The 17,141-nt window shown below is 37.8% G+C and overlaps 2 protein-coding genes across 3 annotated transcripts; one reads left to right on the plus strand and one right to left on the minus strand.

Moving 5' to 3' along the window:
• Positions 1-829: 829 nt before the first annotated feature.
• LOC139876884 (tubulin alpha-5 chain-like) lies at positions 830-3,952 on the plus strand. Of its 2 annotated transcripts, XM_071864287.1 has the most exons (6): positions 830-1,002; positions 1,547-1,761; positions 1,883-2,082; positions 2,203-2,711; positions 3,424-3,544; positions 3,630-3,952. In XM_071864287.1, exons 1-6 carry the CDS (start codon positions 890-892, stop codon positions 3,759-3,761), a joined length of 1,290 nt encoding a protein of 429 aa, XP_071720388.1. In that variant the 5' UTR covers positions 830-889; the 3' UTR covers positions 3,762-3,952. The 2 variants fall into 2 exon arrangements, with proteins under 2 accessions (XP_071720388.1, XP_071720387.1); XM_071864286.1 differs by having other exon boundaries at positions 3,424-3,948.
• Positions 3,953-4,572: 620 nt separating this feature from the next.
• LOC139875626 (alkane hydroxylase MAH1-like) lies at positions 4,573-5,388 on the minus strand. The gene has a single exon (XM_071862949.1). The coding sequence runs from the start codon at positions 5,386-5,388 to the stop codon at positions 4,573-4,575; it is 816 nt and encodes a 271-aa protein (XP_071719050.1).
• Positions 5,389-17,141: the final 11,753 nt, after the last annotated feature.

Raw genomic sequence — 17,141 nt, forward strand, 5'->3', positions numbered from 1 at the left:
CAACAAGTAGGAGTTCTGCACTTGCGGCCATACAACATTTTATACGGCGGCATTCCAATACTTGAATGATACGAATTGTTGTAAGCAAACTCTATCAATGGAAGATGCGAATCCCAAGAACCTCTATATTACAAGTATACCAACAAAACAATTTCTAACGACAGACACCGATTCTTGTGATACTGTATGACCACCAACCGAAAAACTAACAACGACCTTAAGACCAAACGAAAGAGAATTTCATACATACAAAAGTACAACTGCAAATCTAAAACAACCAAACACAATATCATTAAGGGCACATATTAGGTAAATTAAGCATGAAACAAGTTCAAATTAATTTACCACTACCTTCACACATTCAACACAACTCACAATAACTTAAATCAAACAACTCTGATCATGTGATCTACCAAGTGGTGACATATTATTTGTCATTTATATATCTAACACCTAATACTATCGATTTAGACATAACTGAACATAACAATATACTCATTTTCTAAAACTCCACCGACAATAAAATATGCTTTCAAGAAAATAATGAAAAACATCATAATAATGTAAAACATTTGGAACAATACGACACAATACAAATAAAAAAAGAAACCCACATAAAATAACCATTAAACTTGAAATAATACAAAATCCAGAAGATAAACAAACCTTTAACATTTTGTTTTCCAACTAGAGAAGGGTAAAATAGTAAAATCATTGAAACCGGCTGGGGACGGATGAAAGGCTGGCTCGAGTGAACGGGACCCACTATTAGCACTCAGTCACTATTATATTCTCCATTTACCTCCATCATAATATCTTCGTGAACAATTCTTCGATCGGAGCGAAATACACATACTAATTTCACACTGAAAAACACACACATAGTAAAATGAGAGAAATCATTAGTATACATATAGGTCAAGCCGGAATTCAAGTCGGTAATTCATGTTGGGAACTCTATTGCCTCGAACACGGCATTCAGCCCGATGGCATGATGCCTAGGTTTGATTCTTCTTCCTTTTTTTATTTTCAGTAATTTTAGTTATGTATGTATTAATATGTGTTGTGATTACAATTGATTTAGGTTTTGTGTGAATTTTGTGTTTATGTAGTTTTACTTTAACGCAATTGCTGCTTTTAATTGATGTTTATGTGAGATCACATCTGATTCTGATAATGTTATATGTGTATATGATTATATAATTTGTTTATTGTTTAGGATTGAATTTGTGTTTGGCGTGATAGATCTGAATTTTATTGTAATGTGTTGGTTAGGGCATGATTTTAGGTTTTTGCTACTTGAAATGGAGAAGATTTTGATTGATTGATTAGAGGTGTTTGAATTGATTTAAATTATGGATCTGAAACTTTTAATGTGAGATTTGATAATTAATTGATGATTCAATCGTGATTTCGAAATTTAATTTCCTTCAGTTAGGGATCTGTGGTTGACTTTTTTGTTGACTTTTTTTTAATGATATGTCTCCTTGCATTCACTTTGCTGATGTCATTTGTGGCTAATAAAGTGTTTGTTCTTGTTTTGCAGTGATACCACACCTGGTGTTGCAGATGATGCATTCAATACGTTCTTCAGTGAAACTGGTGCAGGAAAGCACGTGCCAAGAGCAATATTCGTTGATCTTGAGCCAACTGTCATTGATGAAGTACGAACCGGGACCTACCGCCAACTCTTCCACCCTGAACAGCTTATTTCTGGAAAAGAAGATGCTGCTAATAACTTTGCAAGGGGTCATTATACAGGTATTTAGTTATAATTCTTCGCCACACATATATATACAACTATATGGATGTACAATCAAATATACACAAAGAAACAGTTTTGTTTGAACTTGACTTAAATTGCTTAACTGTATTCTTTCAGTGGGGAAGGAGATTGTTGATCTATGCCTTGATCGAATAAGAAAGTTAGCAGACAACTGCACGGGCTTGCAAGGGTTTTTGGCATTCAACGCTGTTGGTGGAGGTACTGGTTCAGGTCTCGGGTCCTTGTTGTTGGAACGCTTGTCTGTTGACTATGGAAAAAAGTCAAAACTTGGGTTCACCATCTATCCTTCTCCTCAGGTACCTTAATTACATCTTGATCCATATGTGTATAACTTTGTATGCCCTAAATAGAACAATATGCAGTTATTATACTTAGTTTTTCTTTGTTATTACTAATCTATCCTTGTTGATTTGTAGGTCTCAACAGCAGTTGTAGAACCATACAACAGTGTTCTTTCAACACACGCGTTACTCGAACACACTGATGTTGCAGTGCTTTTAGATAACGAAGCGATTTATGATATCTGCAGAAGATCATTAGACATTGAAAGACCAACATACACAAACTTAAACCGATTAATCTCTCAAGTCATATCATCTTTAACTACATCCCTTCGTTTTGATGGAGCCATCAATGTTGATATTACAGAGTTTCAAACCAACCTTGTACCATACCCTCGTATCCATTTCATGCTTTCTTCATATGCACCTGTTATCTCAGTTGAAAAAGCGTATCACGAGCAGTTATCTGTACCTGAAATCACGAATTCGGTGTTTGAGCCTGCAAGTATGATGGCTAAATGTGACCCGAGACATGGAAAATATATGGCGTGTTGTTTGATGTTCCGTGGTGATGTTGTTCCTAAAGATGTTAATGCTGCTGTTGCTACAATCAAAACTAAGCGCACCGTGCAATTTGTTGACTGGTAAGTAAATAATGATAGTAGATGTAGCTAAATGGGCGGGTTTTGTAACTGGTCCAATTTGGTTTGGGTCATAATGGGCCAGGTTAGTGTAACCCTCTGTACCTTTTTTATCCAGAATATAAAAGTTACTAAATAATAATTGGTGTGTCAAAATAGTATTATTATTTCAAGAAAATTCAAGGGATTTGAATAAAAACTGATATAGGAATTTATAAGCATTATAAAAATTATTACACTCGGGGGTTAATCCCAATTTGTCAACTAATTGACCCGTTCCGTTTAAACTATTGTGTTTTTATTTTTAATTTTTTATTTTTTTTTATAACCTGAGATAACATAACGACAATCCACCAATCAAGAATTTGACCAAGTCACAGTTACTTCCCTTCATTATAATTATTGCTGTTGGTTTGAATTGCATGTTTGTCTGTTTGTTTATTTTTATTTATTTATTTTTTTTGAGATCACCGTTGATTATGTGTTATACAAAACAAACTTCAGTTGTAAAAATTAGAAGTTTTGGATTTATTTTGAACATTAAAATGCACAAGGAAAGAACTCTTTCTACAGAAAAAAAAAAAAGAAAAGAAAAAACAGCAACTCTTGCAAAGGGAATATTTCCTTACGTAAGAATGATGGTTTGAGAATATGTTAAATGTATATGATAAATTCGTAAATACAAATTTGGTGATAAATTTGGATATTATAACAGGTGCCCAACTGGTTTTAAGTGCGGGATCAACTATCAGGCACCAACAGTTGTACCAGGAGGCGACCTTGCAAAGGTACAACGAGCCGTATGCATGATAAGCAACAACACAGCAGTTGCCGAGGTGTTTTCACGCATTGACCATAAGTTTGACTTGATGTACTCAAAGAGAGCATTTGTTCATTGGTATGTTGGTGAGGGTATGGAAGAAGGTGAGTTTTCTGAAGCCCGTGAAGATCTTGCAGCACTTGAAAAAGATTATGAAGAAGTTGGTGCTGAAGGTGTTGAAGATGAAGGTGAAGACGATGAGTATTGAAGTGGTTATGATTTTCGGATTTTAGAGATGTTGTTTTGTTGGATAATGAATGGTTTCCTTTTGATTTTTCTGTTTTTTGATTAACAAATTTGTGTGATTTGGTTTTATTCTTGTGTTATGTTGGGTAAGATACCAAGTAATATGCAAGAAAGTATTTCTTTTGTTAGTCTTCACTTAAATCTGATGTGTTTTCACCATGCGTATGACTATATTATTGTTGTTTATGTTACAGGTTCTACTTGTTTCTTCATTATTGCTCTGATTCATCATGAAATTTTAATTTTGATAACTAGTTCAACTAATATGCAGCAACTTTGTTTACATGCTCTAGTTGCAAGCTAGACTTGCTTTTTCTTATTTTTTGTTGTATCTGTTACTTGCACTCAGTACTCCATAATTTAAATTCTAGATTTTGTATATTTATTTATTTTGTGAAAAAAAGATGACTCTATAAATGAAGAGACTTTTAATTGAAAATTGAAAGAACCTAAACAAGAAACAAGGATACAACAACAAGGGAGAAATGGCGAGCCACGAAACCTAGAAGACATACAAAGGAGAACAACCAATCAAAAACAAGGCGTGGCTTGCTTTTGTAAGTTTTCGTTGATTTTGATTCTAGATATCCACCTGATCGAGATGTCATTTATAGTGTGCGTTCTTCACCTGTATAGATGCATATACTGATAACAATTGGTAGCAGAAGTTCTAACCATTGCTACTTATCATAGATGCTAAGAATACAAAAGATCACCAAAACTAAACATATTTGAGACCAGTTTTATTATTTTTTAGATAACAAACAAGTGCCAGGTTAACGTGGCTTCACCCCTCTATCAGTTCCTTTTCCTTAATGTGACGATCAACCCATATTTGAGTTGGAGGATTGCGGAAGCATTTTGGGTATCTCGCAAACCTCGCATCACTTCAAATGTATAATTGTATATAATGCTAGCTGCCACAATTTTCATTTGAAGTAACGATATATCTTTACCTAAACAAGCTTTTGGACCTGCATGAAACGCCGAAAATTTATAAGAAGGCACATGTTTGATTTCACCGCCTCGTCGCGATAGCCATCTCTCTGGCTTAAATTCCAAGCAATCTTGTCCCCATATCGTCTCCATTCGTCCCATTGCATATAAATGAAGCATTATTTTTGTGTTTTTATTAACTCTGATACCACTTGGTAGGATGTCTGCTTCCTTTGTAGTTCTCGGGTTAATCGGAACAGGAGGAAATAACCTTAATGCTTCACATAACGCTCCATGAAGATAACACAACTTTTTCAATTCGTCCGAGCTGAATAACTTCCATTTGTCACCCTTTTTCATCCCTAATTGATCTTGAATCTCCTTGTAAATTTCATATTCCGCAACCGGATTTTTCGCAAGGAGATAAAAAAACCAAGTAAGAGCGGAACTTGTAGTATCTCTACCCGCCACCATAAGATTAAATAGAGTATCTTTTATCAATTTATCTGTTTTGTATCTATACTCTCTCATAAATCCTGTTATTAACATCGAATCATCAACTATCTCAATTTGTTTTTCCCGATTCTCCTTCATTAGGTTGTATATAAGTTCGTCGCGAAGCTTAGCAACATTGATAAGATGTTTCTCGTTGCCAATTTGAAGTCGGTTGAGAAACATCCAATACCATTTTGGTATGTAATGTCTAGTAAACAAAGCCTGTTCGCTTTTAGTGAAGGCTGCTTCGAATTCATCCGGTAGTAGACCAACAGACAGAGTTTCGGGATCATAATTGTTGGGAAATTACGGCCTCACTAATTCTCACCACCCAGCCCAACAATAATAGTAAAGAAATAAGAACAATACACAACACAAGATTTAACGTGGAAACTCCAAAACAGGAGAAAAACCACCGGCCCCCAAAGAGAGAAATACACTATATCACAAATTGTTACAATGATATAGACGACTCTCTTAAGCCAACTACACTCTCCAAAATATTTAACTAATACAACTCTCAAACAAGGGTAAGAAAGAAAGAAATAATTAAATACTTAAAGTGTATTGATTGGTGCGATTTGGAATGAAGACTTAGCCCCTCTTATATAACCAAGTCACTCACCCCTCACATCTTCCTCCCACCAATGTGGGATAAACATATCTTCTACTAGCCAAAATAAACCAACAAATCTCCACCTTTTGGATAGAAGAAGATAACCATGCTTCCACATTGCAAGGATAACCGATGTAGACGCTTCCTCGACGACAACTTCAAGATCCTCATCTTCATGCCGTTGACATTATCTGTGACGCCCCGTACTAAATCATCATGTACGGACCATCAACAACAGGATCATTACAAGGTTAAGTACTATATGCGTTTTCAAAACAGAGTTTACATTCATAAATAAAAGTGACGTCATAACATACGTCAATTGTTTTACAAATCAAAAGTATGCTTCGCTAAGTAGAAGCATTAAATAAGTGTACGTGACCATAATGGTCGTTACATAACATAAGTTCATAAGTAAAAAGTTTGAATGCAAGATAAGTAGTCATGCGATAACAACTCTAGGCAGCGGGTTCTACAGCACGACTAGTAAGATAGCGGAAGCGACTTCAAGCACCTGAGAAAATACATGCTTAAAAAGGTCAACACAAAGGTTGGTGAGCTATAGTTTAAGTATAACAGTAATGTAAGTAGGCCACGAGATTTCAGTGCTACAACGAGCGTTTCAAAAGTATGTAAAAGTATATGCTTAACCGTGGGCACCCGGTAACTAACTTAACGTTTAATGTACCCCCTTAAAGTGCACTTGGCAAGTGCGTATAACCTCGAAGTATTAAACACTCGTTAAATGCTAGCGCTACTAGCCCGAGTGGGGATGTCAAACCCTATGGATCCATATCTAAGATTCGCGTTCATGGTTCAAAAACCAATGATTAAACGTTACCGAGCTAAAGGGAATGTTTCTGCCGTTATATAACCCACACATATATAAAGTTTAAGTACTCGTGCCTAGTATGTAAAACATAAAATTCGCATGTATTCTCAGTTCCCAAAATAAGTTAAAGTAAAAAGGGAATGCTATAACTCACAATGATTAGTAGTAATGGTAAGGTAGTAGTCGGAAAGTGGTGTGCAAGTAACGGTCCAAACGTCCTCAACCTAAGTCAAATAGCACTAAGTCAATAAGTCGTCTCAAAAGGTTTACAAGTACGTAATTAAGGTCATAAGGGTCATCATCAATCATCATTAAACAAAAGGTAACAAGTAAGACTCGTTTATGAAAGTCGTTTAAAACAAAGGCTGACTTCGGTCAGTCACCACGGCCTCTACCCTTACTGAATTAAGGTGAGACCAGTGGTCATGGCTCCGTCTATGAGTCCCTTAAGTGTGGTAAAATTTACAGAAGCAAACTCGTCTTGGTTTGACCGTGGCGACGGTCTAAGTGCGAGTAGGTCAGAAATTTCTGCACAACGTTAAAGGACATGGTAACGATCGGAGGGCCATAAATCCTAAACCGTAACTCGGATTAAGACGAGTCCTATATGAAAAGTTATCTACTCGAAAAGTTTTATCTAAAAATCAAGGTTAGAACAGCCCAGGTCTACTGGTCTGTTCCAGAAGCATCAGGTCAGTAGGTTTTGGACAGAACAGTGGGTTTTGGAGAGTTCCGGTTGTCTCGGTGCTTGATGTTCATCACGGTTCTCATCCTTGATGCGTATAGCTTCAAGTGTACAACTCGTTGATGTGTTAACATCATTTTGACCAAGGTTTGTCCATCATAACTCAAGTGCAAGTGTTGTAAGTGTTTGATGAACCAAGGTTACATGTAAGTTTATGAACAAGTTCATGAACACTAAGAAAGATCACAACCAAGTGTTGGATCCATGATACTTGCACCAAAGTGTAAGCTCTTGTTGGTTTCATGTCCTTGTTCAAATGTGTAGTAAGCAACTAACAATAAGAAATAAATAAAAATGAATGATAAGCCTAAACCAACCATGAAGGTGGTATTCTAGTAACATACAACAAACAAGAACACAAGTAACAAAAATTAAAGATTATAAACTTTAAATCTTTGAAATAAATAAAGTAGAAATCTAATCTAAACAAGAAGATGATTCATATTTGCTCTTACTTTTAAAGATTCAACCCAAGTTGATCTTTAAGTGAAGTAACTTCAAAGTTACTTCAAGAACTACAAGTAAAGAGTTTATACAACTATGAACTTTAATTCTTTGAAACAAAATATGTAGAACATAACTAGATAGATTATGTTCTTGAATGTTCTTGATAAATACAAGATATAAGTGAAGAATCAAACTAAAGAGTTGATTCTTGAAACATGTAAAGAAAGACAAGTAAGTAAGTAAGTAAACAACTTAGTAATCTACAAGTAATTAAACTACAACAAGAGTAAGTAACAAACAACAAAAGATGATGATGATTATGTGATGTTTAAATTCAGTTTTGGGACAAAGAAAAGAGAAGAAAAGTTGTTCATAATACTTACAATCTTTAGAGAAAAATGAGAGAGAAAAGAGAGAAAAGTATGCAAGTAATGTGTGTGTAAAATGAAAGAGTAAATGTGAATGAAGTAAGTAATGAAATTTGAAAGCCAAAACTCCCATCAAAAGGCTCTAAGGCCACGTTTTTCTGCAGCAATTTGGAGGGAGGGAGAAGTCTTATGGTTACTAGCATGTAAAGATGACAAAAGTTGGGTAAAAGAGGTGTTTACATGGGGATCAAGTGTTAACAAGATTCTAAATGGATGTAACTAACTAGTTACACTTAAGTTTGATACTTGCAAGTCTTAATGGGCTAATTAAGTCCAACTAATAAGTAGGGTGGGCTCTCATAAGTCCATGTACATGTATAAAGCCCAAGTTTGTAAGTAATTAACAAGTAATCCAATAAAAGTCCAATTAAAGCCCAAGTAACTAACTAATCACCATAGTTAATTAAAATGATTAATAAAATTAATCATGAATGTAAATAATACTTGAAAATATTATTCGTGCAAGTTCCGGGTGTCACAAAGACGTTTCGGGCATTTAAAGTTCAAGTACGGGCAATTAAAGCAACATGTAAATGTAATTACATACATTCTTTTAATCAAGCGTATTAATAATAATAATTATTAATAAATAACTTTGGAAAAACCAGGGTCGTTACATTACCCACCTGTTAAAGAAAATTTCGTCCCGAAATTTTAAGCTGAAGTAGATGGAGGAGTCGGGAAAAGATGAGGATATTTCCGCATCATTTGATCCTCTCGTTCCCAAGTAAACTCAGGTCCTCGTTTGGCATTCCATCGTACTCGTACAATCGGAATCTTGTTGCGTTTCAAAGTTTTGATCTCACGATCCATAATCTCAACAGGTTCCTCCACAAAGTGGAGTTTGTCATCAATAGTAAGTTCTTCCAAAGGTATGATGAGTTCGGGTGCAGCAAGACACTTCTTCAAGTTTGACACATGGAAGGTAGGATGAACTGAGCTCAATTGTGCTGGTAGATCCAAACGGTATGCAACCGGTCCAACACGTTCCAAGATCTCGAATGGACCAATGTATCGTGGGTTCAACTTTCCACGTTTTCCAAAACGGATCACACCTTTCCAAGGTGCAACCTTCAACATTACACGATCACCAACATTATATTCAAAGTCTTTCCGTTTAAGATCGGCATAGCTCTTTTGGCGATCACGGGCAGTCTTAAGTCTAGCTTGAATCTGAGCAATCTTCTCCGTCGTTTCGTGGACTACCTCGGGTCCGGTGATTTGCTTTTCGCCTACTTCGGCCCAACAAATAGGAGATCGGCACTTACGACCATACAATGCTTCAAAAGGTGCAGCATTAATGCTAGAGTGATAACTGTTGTTGTACGAGAATTCGGCGAGTGGCAAATGCCTTTCTCAGGCCTTTCCAAAATCAATGACACATGCACGCAGCATGTCCTCCAAGGTCTGAATCGTGCGTTCACTTTGCCCGTCAGCCTGAGGATGATAAGCAGTGCTCATGTCGAGACGAGTTCCCATGGCTTCTTGCAAAGAACGCCAAAATCTAGAAGCAAAACGGGGATCGCGATCTGAGATGATCGATAAAGGTACACCATGACGAGATACAACCTCTTTAATGTATAATTGAGCAAGTCTTTCCATTGTATCAGTTTCCTTCATCGCTAGGAAGTGTGCAGATTTGGTAAGGCGGTCAACAATAACCCAAATAGTATCGTATCCGCCCACCGTCTTCGGTAGCTTGGTGATGAAATCCATTGTTATCCGTTCCCACTTCCATTGTGGGATTTCTGGTTGTTGAAGTAAACCAGAAGGTCTCTGATGTTCGGCCTTAACTTTCGAACAAGTCAAACACTTCCCAACATAAGTCGCAACGTCCTTCTTAAGATTCGGCCACCAATACTGTTCTTTAAGGTCGTGGTACATTTTGCCAGCTCCAGGATGAATCGAATATCTCGATTTGTGTGCTTCATCAAGTATAAGGTTCCGTAGATCTCCATAGAGAGGTACCCAAATTCTTCCGGCATAACATCGGAGTCCAGACTCCCTAACCTCGAATCGAGAGACAAGTATGTTCAAATGTTCATGAGATATGTTCTCCTCCTTGAGAGCCTCACCTTGGGCTACTCTGATCTGGCTGTTGAGGTTCGAATGGATGGTGATGTTCAGAGCCCTAACACGAAGAGGTGCCGTCCTCTCCTTTCGGCTTAAAGCGTCAGCTACAACATTGGCCTTGCCAGGGTGATAACGGAGTTCACAATCGTAGTCGTTGAGCATCTCGATCCATCGACGCTGTCTCATATTCAGTTGCTTCTAATCGAAGATGTGCTGGAGACTCTTGTGATCGGTAAAAATAGTGCTCTTAGTTCCATACAAATAATGTCTCCACAATTTGAGCGCAAAGACAACGGCTCCAAGTTCAAGATCGTGAGTAGTGTAGTTTCGTTCGTGAATCTTCAATTGTCGGGAGGCGTAAGCGATAACCTTCGATCGTTGCATCAGTACACAACCAAAACCACTCTTCGATGCATCACAATAAACAACAAAGTCATCACTGCCCTCAGGAAGTGATAGGATAGGTGCGGTGGTTAACTTCTTCTTCAAAGTTTGAAATGCTGATTCGTGTGCGGGTTCCCAAATGAAATTCTTGCCCTTGTGAGTCAGCGCGGTCAAAGGACGCGCAATCAGAGAGAAACCTTCGATAAACCTTCGATAATAACCGGCGAGACCTAGGAATTGGCGAATATGCGTTGGAGTAGTGGGGGTCTCCCACTTGCTGATGGCTTCAATCTTGGCGGGATCAACTTTGATACCCTGGTCGCTCACAACATGACCCAGAAACTGTACTTCCTTCAACCAAAATTCGCACTTGGAGAATTTGGCGTAAAGTGTCTCTTGTCTTAAGAGTTCAAGCACTAATCAGAGGTGTTGCTCATGTTCTTTTTCGCTCTTAGAGTAGATGAGGATATCATCGATGAAGACGATAACAAACTTGTCCAAGTAAGGCTTGCAGACACGATTCATGAGGTCCATGAACACGGCAGGTGCATTTGTCAAACCGAATGGCATCACGAGAAACTCATAATGACCATAACGGGTCCTGAATGCAGTTTTCATCACGTCACTTTCCTTCACCCTCAGCTGGTGATATCCGGATCGCAAATTGATCTTTGAATAAACGCTCGATCCTTGTAGTTGATCAAAAAGATCGTCAATTCGTGGAAGAGGATACCGATTCTTGATAGTCAGTTTGTTGAGTTCACGGTAGTCGATACACATACGGAAGGATCCATCCTTCTTCTTCACAAACAGAACAGGTGCACCCCAAGGCGAGAAACTTGGTTGGATAAACCCTCGATCTAATAGCTCTTGTAGTTGACTCTGTAATTCTTGCATCTTGGAAGGTGCGAGTCTATAAGGTGCGCGAGCTACAGGTGCTGCTCCTGGCACTAAATCAATCTGAAACTCTACGGCTCTCTGCGGCGGCAATCCAGGCAATTCCTCTGGGAAGACATCGGAAAATTCGTTCACAATTCGAACGTCGTTCACGCTCTTTACCTCAGTTTCTACCGCTTTCACATGTGCTAGGACAGCAAAGCGTCCCTTCTTCATAATCTTTTGAGCTTTCACGCAACTAATGAGGTTCAACTTCGAAGTACATCTCTCTCCATAGATAACCAGTGGTTCACCATCTCCTTGTGGTATGCGAAGTGCTTTATCTCCACAGATAATATCGGCCTTTATCTTGCTCAACCAATCCATACCAACGATCACGTCAAAACTTCCCAGTTTGATAGGTATCAAATCAATTTCGAAATCTGCACCAGCTATGTTGATAATAGCTCCACGACTAATATGGTTAACCTTTTCAAGTTTTCCATTGGCGACCTCGACAAGCATACTTTCCTTCAAAGGAACTAACGACCAATCTAACTTATCACAAAAATGTCTACACACATAGCTCCTATCGGCACCAGTATCAAATAGGACAGAAGCTAAAAGATTGTTGATCTTGAATATACCTGTCACCAAGTCGGGGTTGTCGCGAGCGTCCCTTGCATTAACGTTGAAGGCTCTAGCACGTGGTGGTCCGCCATCCTTACGCTTGTTAGGACACTCGTTTCTGAAATGGCCCGTCTTTCCACATTCATAACACTTCTTAGGCCCATTGTTGTTGTGGTTTGGCTTCACATTCAAAGTGGTAACCTTGCAATCCTTGCCAACATGTCCAGATCGTTGGCACTTCTCACAGATAACATTGCAATACCCAGTGTGGTGCTTGTAGCACCTATTGCATTGTGGTAAGGTTCCTTTGTAGTTCGGATTGGTGCGGTTGTTGTTGTTGGGGTTGGTGTTGTTGTTGTGCATGTTGTTGTTTTGCCTGAACCCTTCATGTCGTTTTGCCGGGTTTTGATCATAGTTCCTACCCCTGTTGTTGTTGTTGTGGTTGTTGTCCCATTTCCTCTTTTCACCACTAACAGTTTCAAACTTAGCCTTCTCCGGCTCGTCCAGGATGATTTGATTCAAGAGAGTATGCGCCATGCGCATTGCTTCGGGAACGCTTGGTGGCTTGGATGAGGTAACATTACCCTTGATGGACTTAGGAAGTCCCGAGAAGTATTTCTCCAAACGCTTAAATTCGGGGGTGACCATGGTTGGACACATAAGAGCCAATTCCAAAAACCTACGGTTGTAGCTGTTAAGGTCGTTCCCTACGGTTTTCAATTGCATAAATTCGATTTCCATCTTTTGAATCTCGGTTCTCGGACAGTATTCCTCGATCATAGCACATTTAAATTCTTCCCAAGGCGTAGCATACGCCTCATCAATTCCTTTCGCTTGGGCCATGGTATTCCACCATGTGAGTGCGCCATCAGACAGCGTGCAAGATGCAAATTTCGTTTTGTTAGCCTCAGAACAATTGCTAACCCTGAATACCGATTCCAACTTTTCGAACCATCTGGTGAGACCGACGGGTCCCTCTGTAACGACCCGGAAATTTCCGACCAAATTTAAACCTTAATCTTTATATGTTTCCGACACGATAAGCAAAATCTGTAATTTTGAGTATAGAAAGTTTGAAATTTATATTTAGGTAATCAATTACCCTTTGACCATGCCTGACGATTCACGAACACTTAATTGTTTGTAAATATGTGTATATACAAATATATGTATGTGTGTGTGTATATAATAATAACCTGATTATGTAAATATTGTATTATATGCATTTGTTGTTATAATTAAATATATAAAATGCAATTACAAGTTAATTCTAGGTATATTAATATTACATACATTGTTATTTAATATCAGAATTTTTAATATCATTATTCTAAAAATATGTATCTTATTACACCTTCATTATTACTAGTATTATTATTAAATATCATCATTATTTAAATATCATGGACATCATTTTTATTATTAGTATTAACTATATAAATATATAAATGAACAAAATTCTGTATCACATTTAAATCAAGTTTTTGTTCATAACTGTATGTTGTTATACTCTTTCCTTGATTCAAGGGACGACATTAGAATCTATTATTATCATAATATTTCCAAAATCTGTTTCAATCCTTTTCTTCTTTTATTTTTTTTGTATTTTTCCTTTTATCTATTTCCTGAGTGATTTATTCCTATCCCATATTCGATTATATATAGCATTCGATTAATTCAGTTGGAGTTGAAGGATTAATTCATTTTCACTATCTTTATCAAATAACCACTTGATGTCCTCCTTTTCCTTTATATGAACGAGTTGTTACAACTCTTTTCTTGGAGCTGTGATCGACACCAGCACTCTTACTTTGGCTCACCTGCACAATCAAAACAATCATCGAACAACCCTAAATTCGACCACCCTTCATCAACTGTTGCTAAAGCCGTTCTCCTTGCTCTTTTCATGTATCTGTTTCGAACCACCATCAGTTAGAACCAAGAATAATAACCCACCACCACTAAACCATCTCCACCACTGCCATGGACCACCCTAACCACCTACAACCACCATATCATCATCATGTTTAATTGCCTTCTATTTCTTCTTGTTGTTCAAAACGAAACGACCACAAACCAACGTTTCTACTGCCTTTTTGTTTCTGTTTAATCTTTTATCAATTACTATTACTATATGAAAACTACCAATTAAACCCATCACAAACCATAACCTGCTGCTGCACGTTCTAGCTAATTTCCTGTTCTATTTGAAACCCTATCAAAAACCATCACCAATTATAAGTGCTGTTGCAAATGATTCTATTTCCTATCACTTTATTTGAAACCACAGGCTACTACTCGATATTTCTTCTCCTTTTCTATATGTTTCTGTTTTCTTCACAAAACCCACCGGCCACCACCCAAATTTCACCTTCCACCTTCATCAACCGTCACCTCTCCGACACCTTTCATCACGACCACACTCCATGATCACCACCGGTTCATTCATCACGCCACCATTAATCACCACTTATGACCGCCATCTTTAACAAACCCATTTTATTCGTTATTGATCCTACTGTTACCGCCACCTGCAAAACATCGATACTTTCGCTGCATATATATTTTTTTTTTTCCTTTCCTTTTCGTTCTTTCTGTTCCTATTTAAACCTCGAACACAAAACATCTCAAGACTGCTACAGCCACTCTTCTTGTCTCCTGTTGAGCAGTTACGAAATAGATAACGATGATGAGGAGTTATGAGGATGTCTAGTCGATGATGAAGATGATGAATAGAGGTGGTTAGGAACATGATTGTGATAAGAGAATATGGGAGTAGGTGGAACACTAGTGGCCAACATATTTGGTAAATGCCACTTGAGTGTGTTTGTTCTTTGGCATACCAGATTTTTTTTTATTCTCTTAAACGTACCAATCAAATAAAGGGTGAAACTTATTTACTTAGTGTATTGGACTAACGAGTACTACTCGGGCCATGATCTTTGTTTATTCTGTTAGGCCACGGATTCATTTTATTTAGTTGGGCCACGAATTATATTGCTGGTGGATCGAGATTAATTACTTGGGCCGAGGTCCAAGTTTATTTAGTGGGCCGATAGGATTATGCTGATGGGCCGTAGTTGTTTGCGGTTGAACTGAAAATACTATTAATAACACATGATATACGAATTTCGGTTAAGAGAATTTAAGTTGTGAATTAAAACAGAAAACCTCAAGGCAGTGTAGTGGTTAAAGGGGTTTCTGTTAACTGAGAGGTCACGGGTTCGAGTCCTGTGTTGGGCAATTCTTTTTACAAAGACATTTAAAGGGTTCGTGAATCCGAGGCCAACCTTATACATGTTCAATGATGTTATATGTATTTTTACTACAAAATACATTAGGTGAGTATATAGTCCCACTTTTAAACTCTAAATATTTCGGGATGAGAATACATGTATTTTATGTTTTACAATATGGACACAAGTAACTGAAAAATATATTCTACGTTGAGTTGTACCACTGGCATACTTCCCTGTAGCTTGGTAACTGTTATTTACAGCGGTATTGTAAACGCGAATCCTGTTGATAGATCTATCGGGCCTGACAACCCCAACCGGACTGGACGACCAGTATTCAACGGTTGCACAGTACTTCGTTTCGTGACTACACTTGGTACAGTGTAGTAAGATTTCATAATAAAGGGAATATGCGACGTGATTAAATGTTAAGTATGGTTACCAAGTGCTCAACCACTTAGAATATTTTTATTAAATGTTTATATATGAAATCTTGTGGTCCATAGTTATAACGCTGCTAGCATCAAACCTATATATCTCACCAACTTTATGTTGACATTTTAAAGCATGTTATTCTCAGGTACGAATTAAGTCTTCTGCTGTGCATTTGCTCGTGTTAAGAACATTACTTGGAGTCGATCATCGCAATGGAACCAACTGTTGATGACTCCGTCCAGAAGGATTAGGACCGGTTGTTACAGGTGGTATCAGAGCGGTGGTCTTAGTGAACCAGGTCTTGCATTAGTGTGTCTAACTAGTAGCTGTTATGATACATTAGTGAGTCTGGACTTTGACCGTGTCTACCTGTCAAAAAGTTTTGCTTATCATTTCTAGTCGTAAATTATTTGCTTATTATCCTTAGGGAATTGCCTGCTTATCATTCATAAGTCTAGACACGTCTTACTGCATTTAGTGCATCGATAGTGTATAGACAAAATTCATATCTTAGCATATCTGTTACTTTGGACTTTAGTTGACATCTTTTCAAAGATTCTCCGTAATTTACGGGATTTTGGTATTATATATACATATGTAAAGTATGTATAGAAGAATATCAAATCTAACTTCTATAATCTATTTCATACCAAAAATTCATTTTTCCGATTATACAAGATGGATTCCGCATCTAGTTCGAATTCCTCAGATTATGACAGCTATGCCGATATGGATTTTCATTCAAGCTCCGAAGGCAGCATCACCGGAATGGATCAACCAATCTCCCATCATCTATTCTGGATGAATTGGGGGTGGGTTCGTAATATACTAAGTCACTGGAGACATGAAGAGGGTGATCCCTTCCATCTACCAAATTGCCCTCTTGGCGATGAACCTGAAGCACTTACCGGCGAACCTGTTCGAGAAACCATTTTCTCTCTCATTTCTAGAGTATCTCGTCACGATTATATACTATCCCATATTTCAGATCTTGTTCATTCGCTCACTCCAACCACCAATCATCCCGGTGTACTAGCAGAAGTTAACGAACTTCGCACTCGCGTGACGGCTTTGGAGAATATGGTGCGAAGGTTACAAACACCAGCAGCAGCACCAGCAGCATAATCCGTACCACCATCACCAACACCGACAGTACCCATATCATCCTCAACCACAACCGCGTCGTAAACCTCAACATCACAATTTGTATCTCGGATATCAACATCACACACCT

Source organism: Rutidosis leptorrhynchoides, chromosome 11, assembly GCF_046630445.1.
Source record: "Rutidosis leptorrhynchoides isolate AG116_Rl617_1_P2 chromosome 11, CSIRO_AGI_Rlap_v1, whole genome shotgun sequence".
In the NCBI taxonomy this organism is placed as follows: domain Eukaryota; kingdom Viridiplantae; phylum Streptophyta; class Magnoliopsida; order Asterales; family Asteraceae; genus Rutidosis; species Rutidosis leptorrhynchoides.

Excerpts from the sequence above, each read along its gene's own strand:
- LOC139876884 (XM_071864286.1), top strand. The coding sequence starts at position 890 with ATGAGAGAAATCATTAGTATACATATAGGTCAAGCCGGAATTCAAGTC. Across the intron at positions 1,003-1,546 it reads CCCGATGGCATGATGCCTAG|TGATACCACACCTGGTGTTG; the intron begins GTTTGATTCTTC and ends CTTGTTTTGCAG. Across the intron at positions 2,083-2,202 it reads CCATCTATCCTTCTCCTCAG|GTCTCAACAGCAGTTGTAGA; the intron begins GTACCTTAATTA and ends GTTGATTTGTAG.
- LOC139875626 (XM_071862949.1), bottom strand. The coding sequence starts at position 5,388 with ATGTTTCTCAACCGACTTCAAATTGGCAACGAGAAACATCTTATCAAT.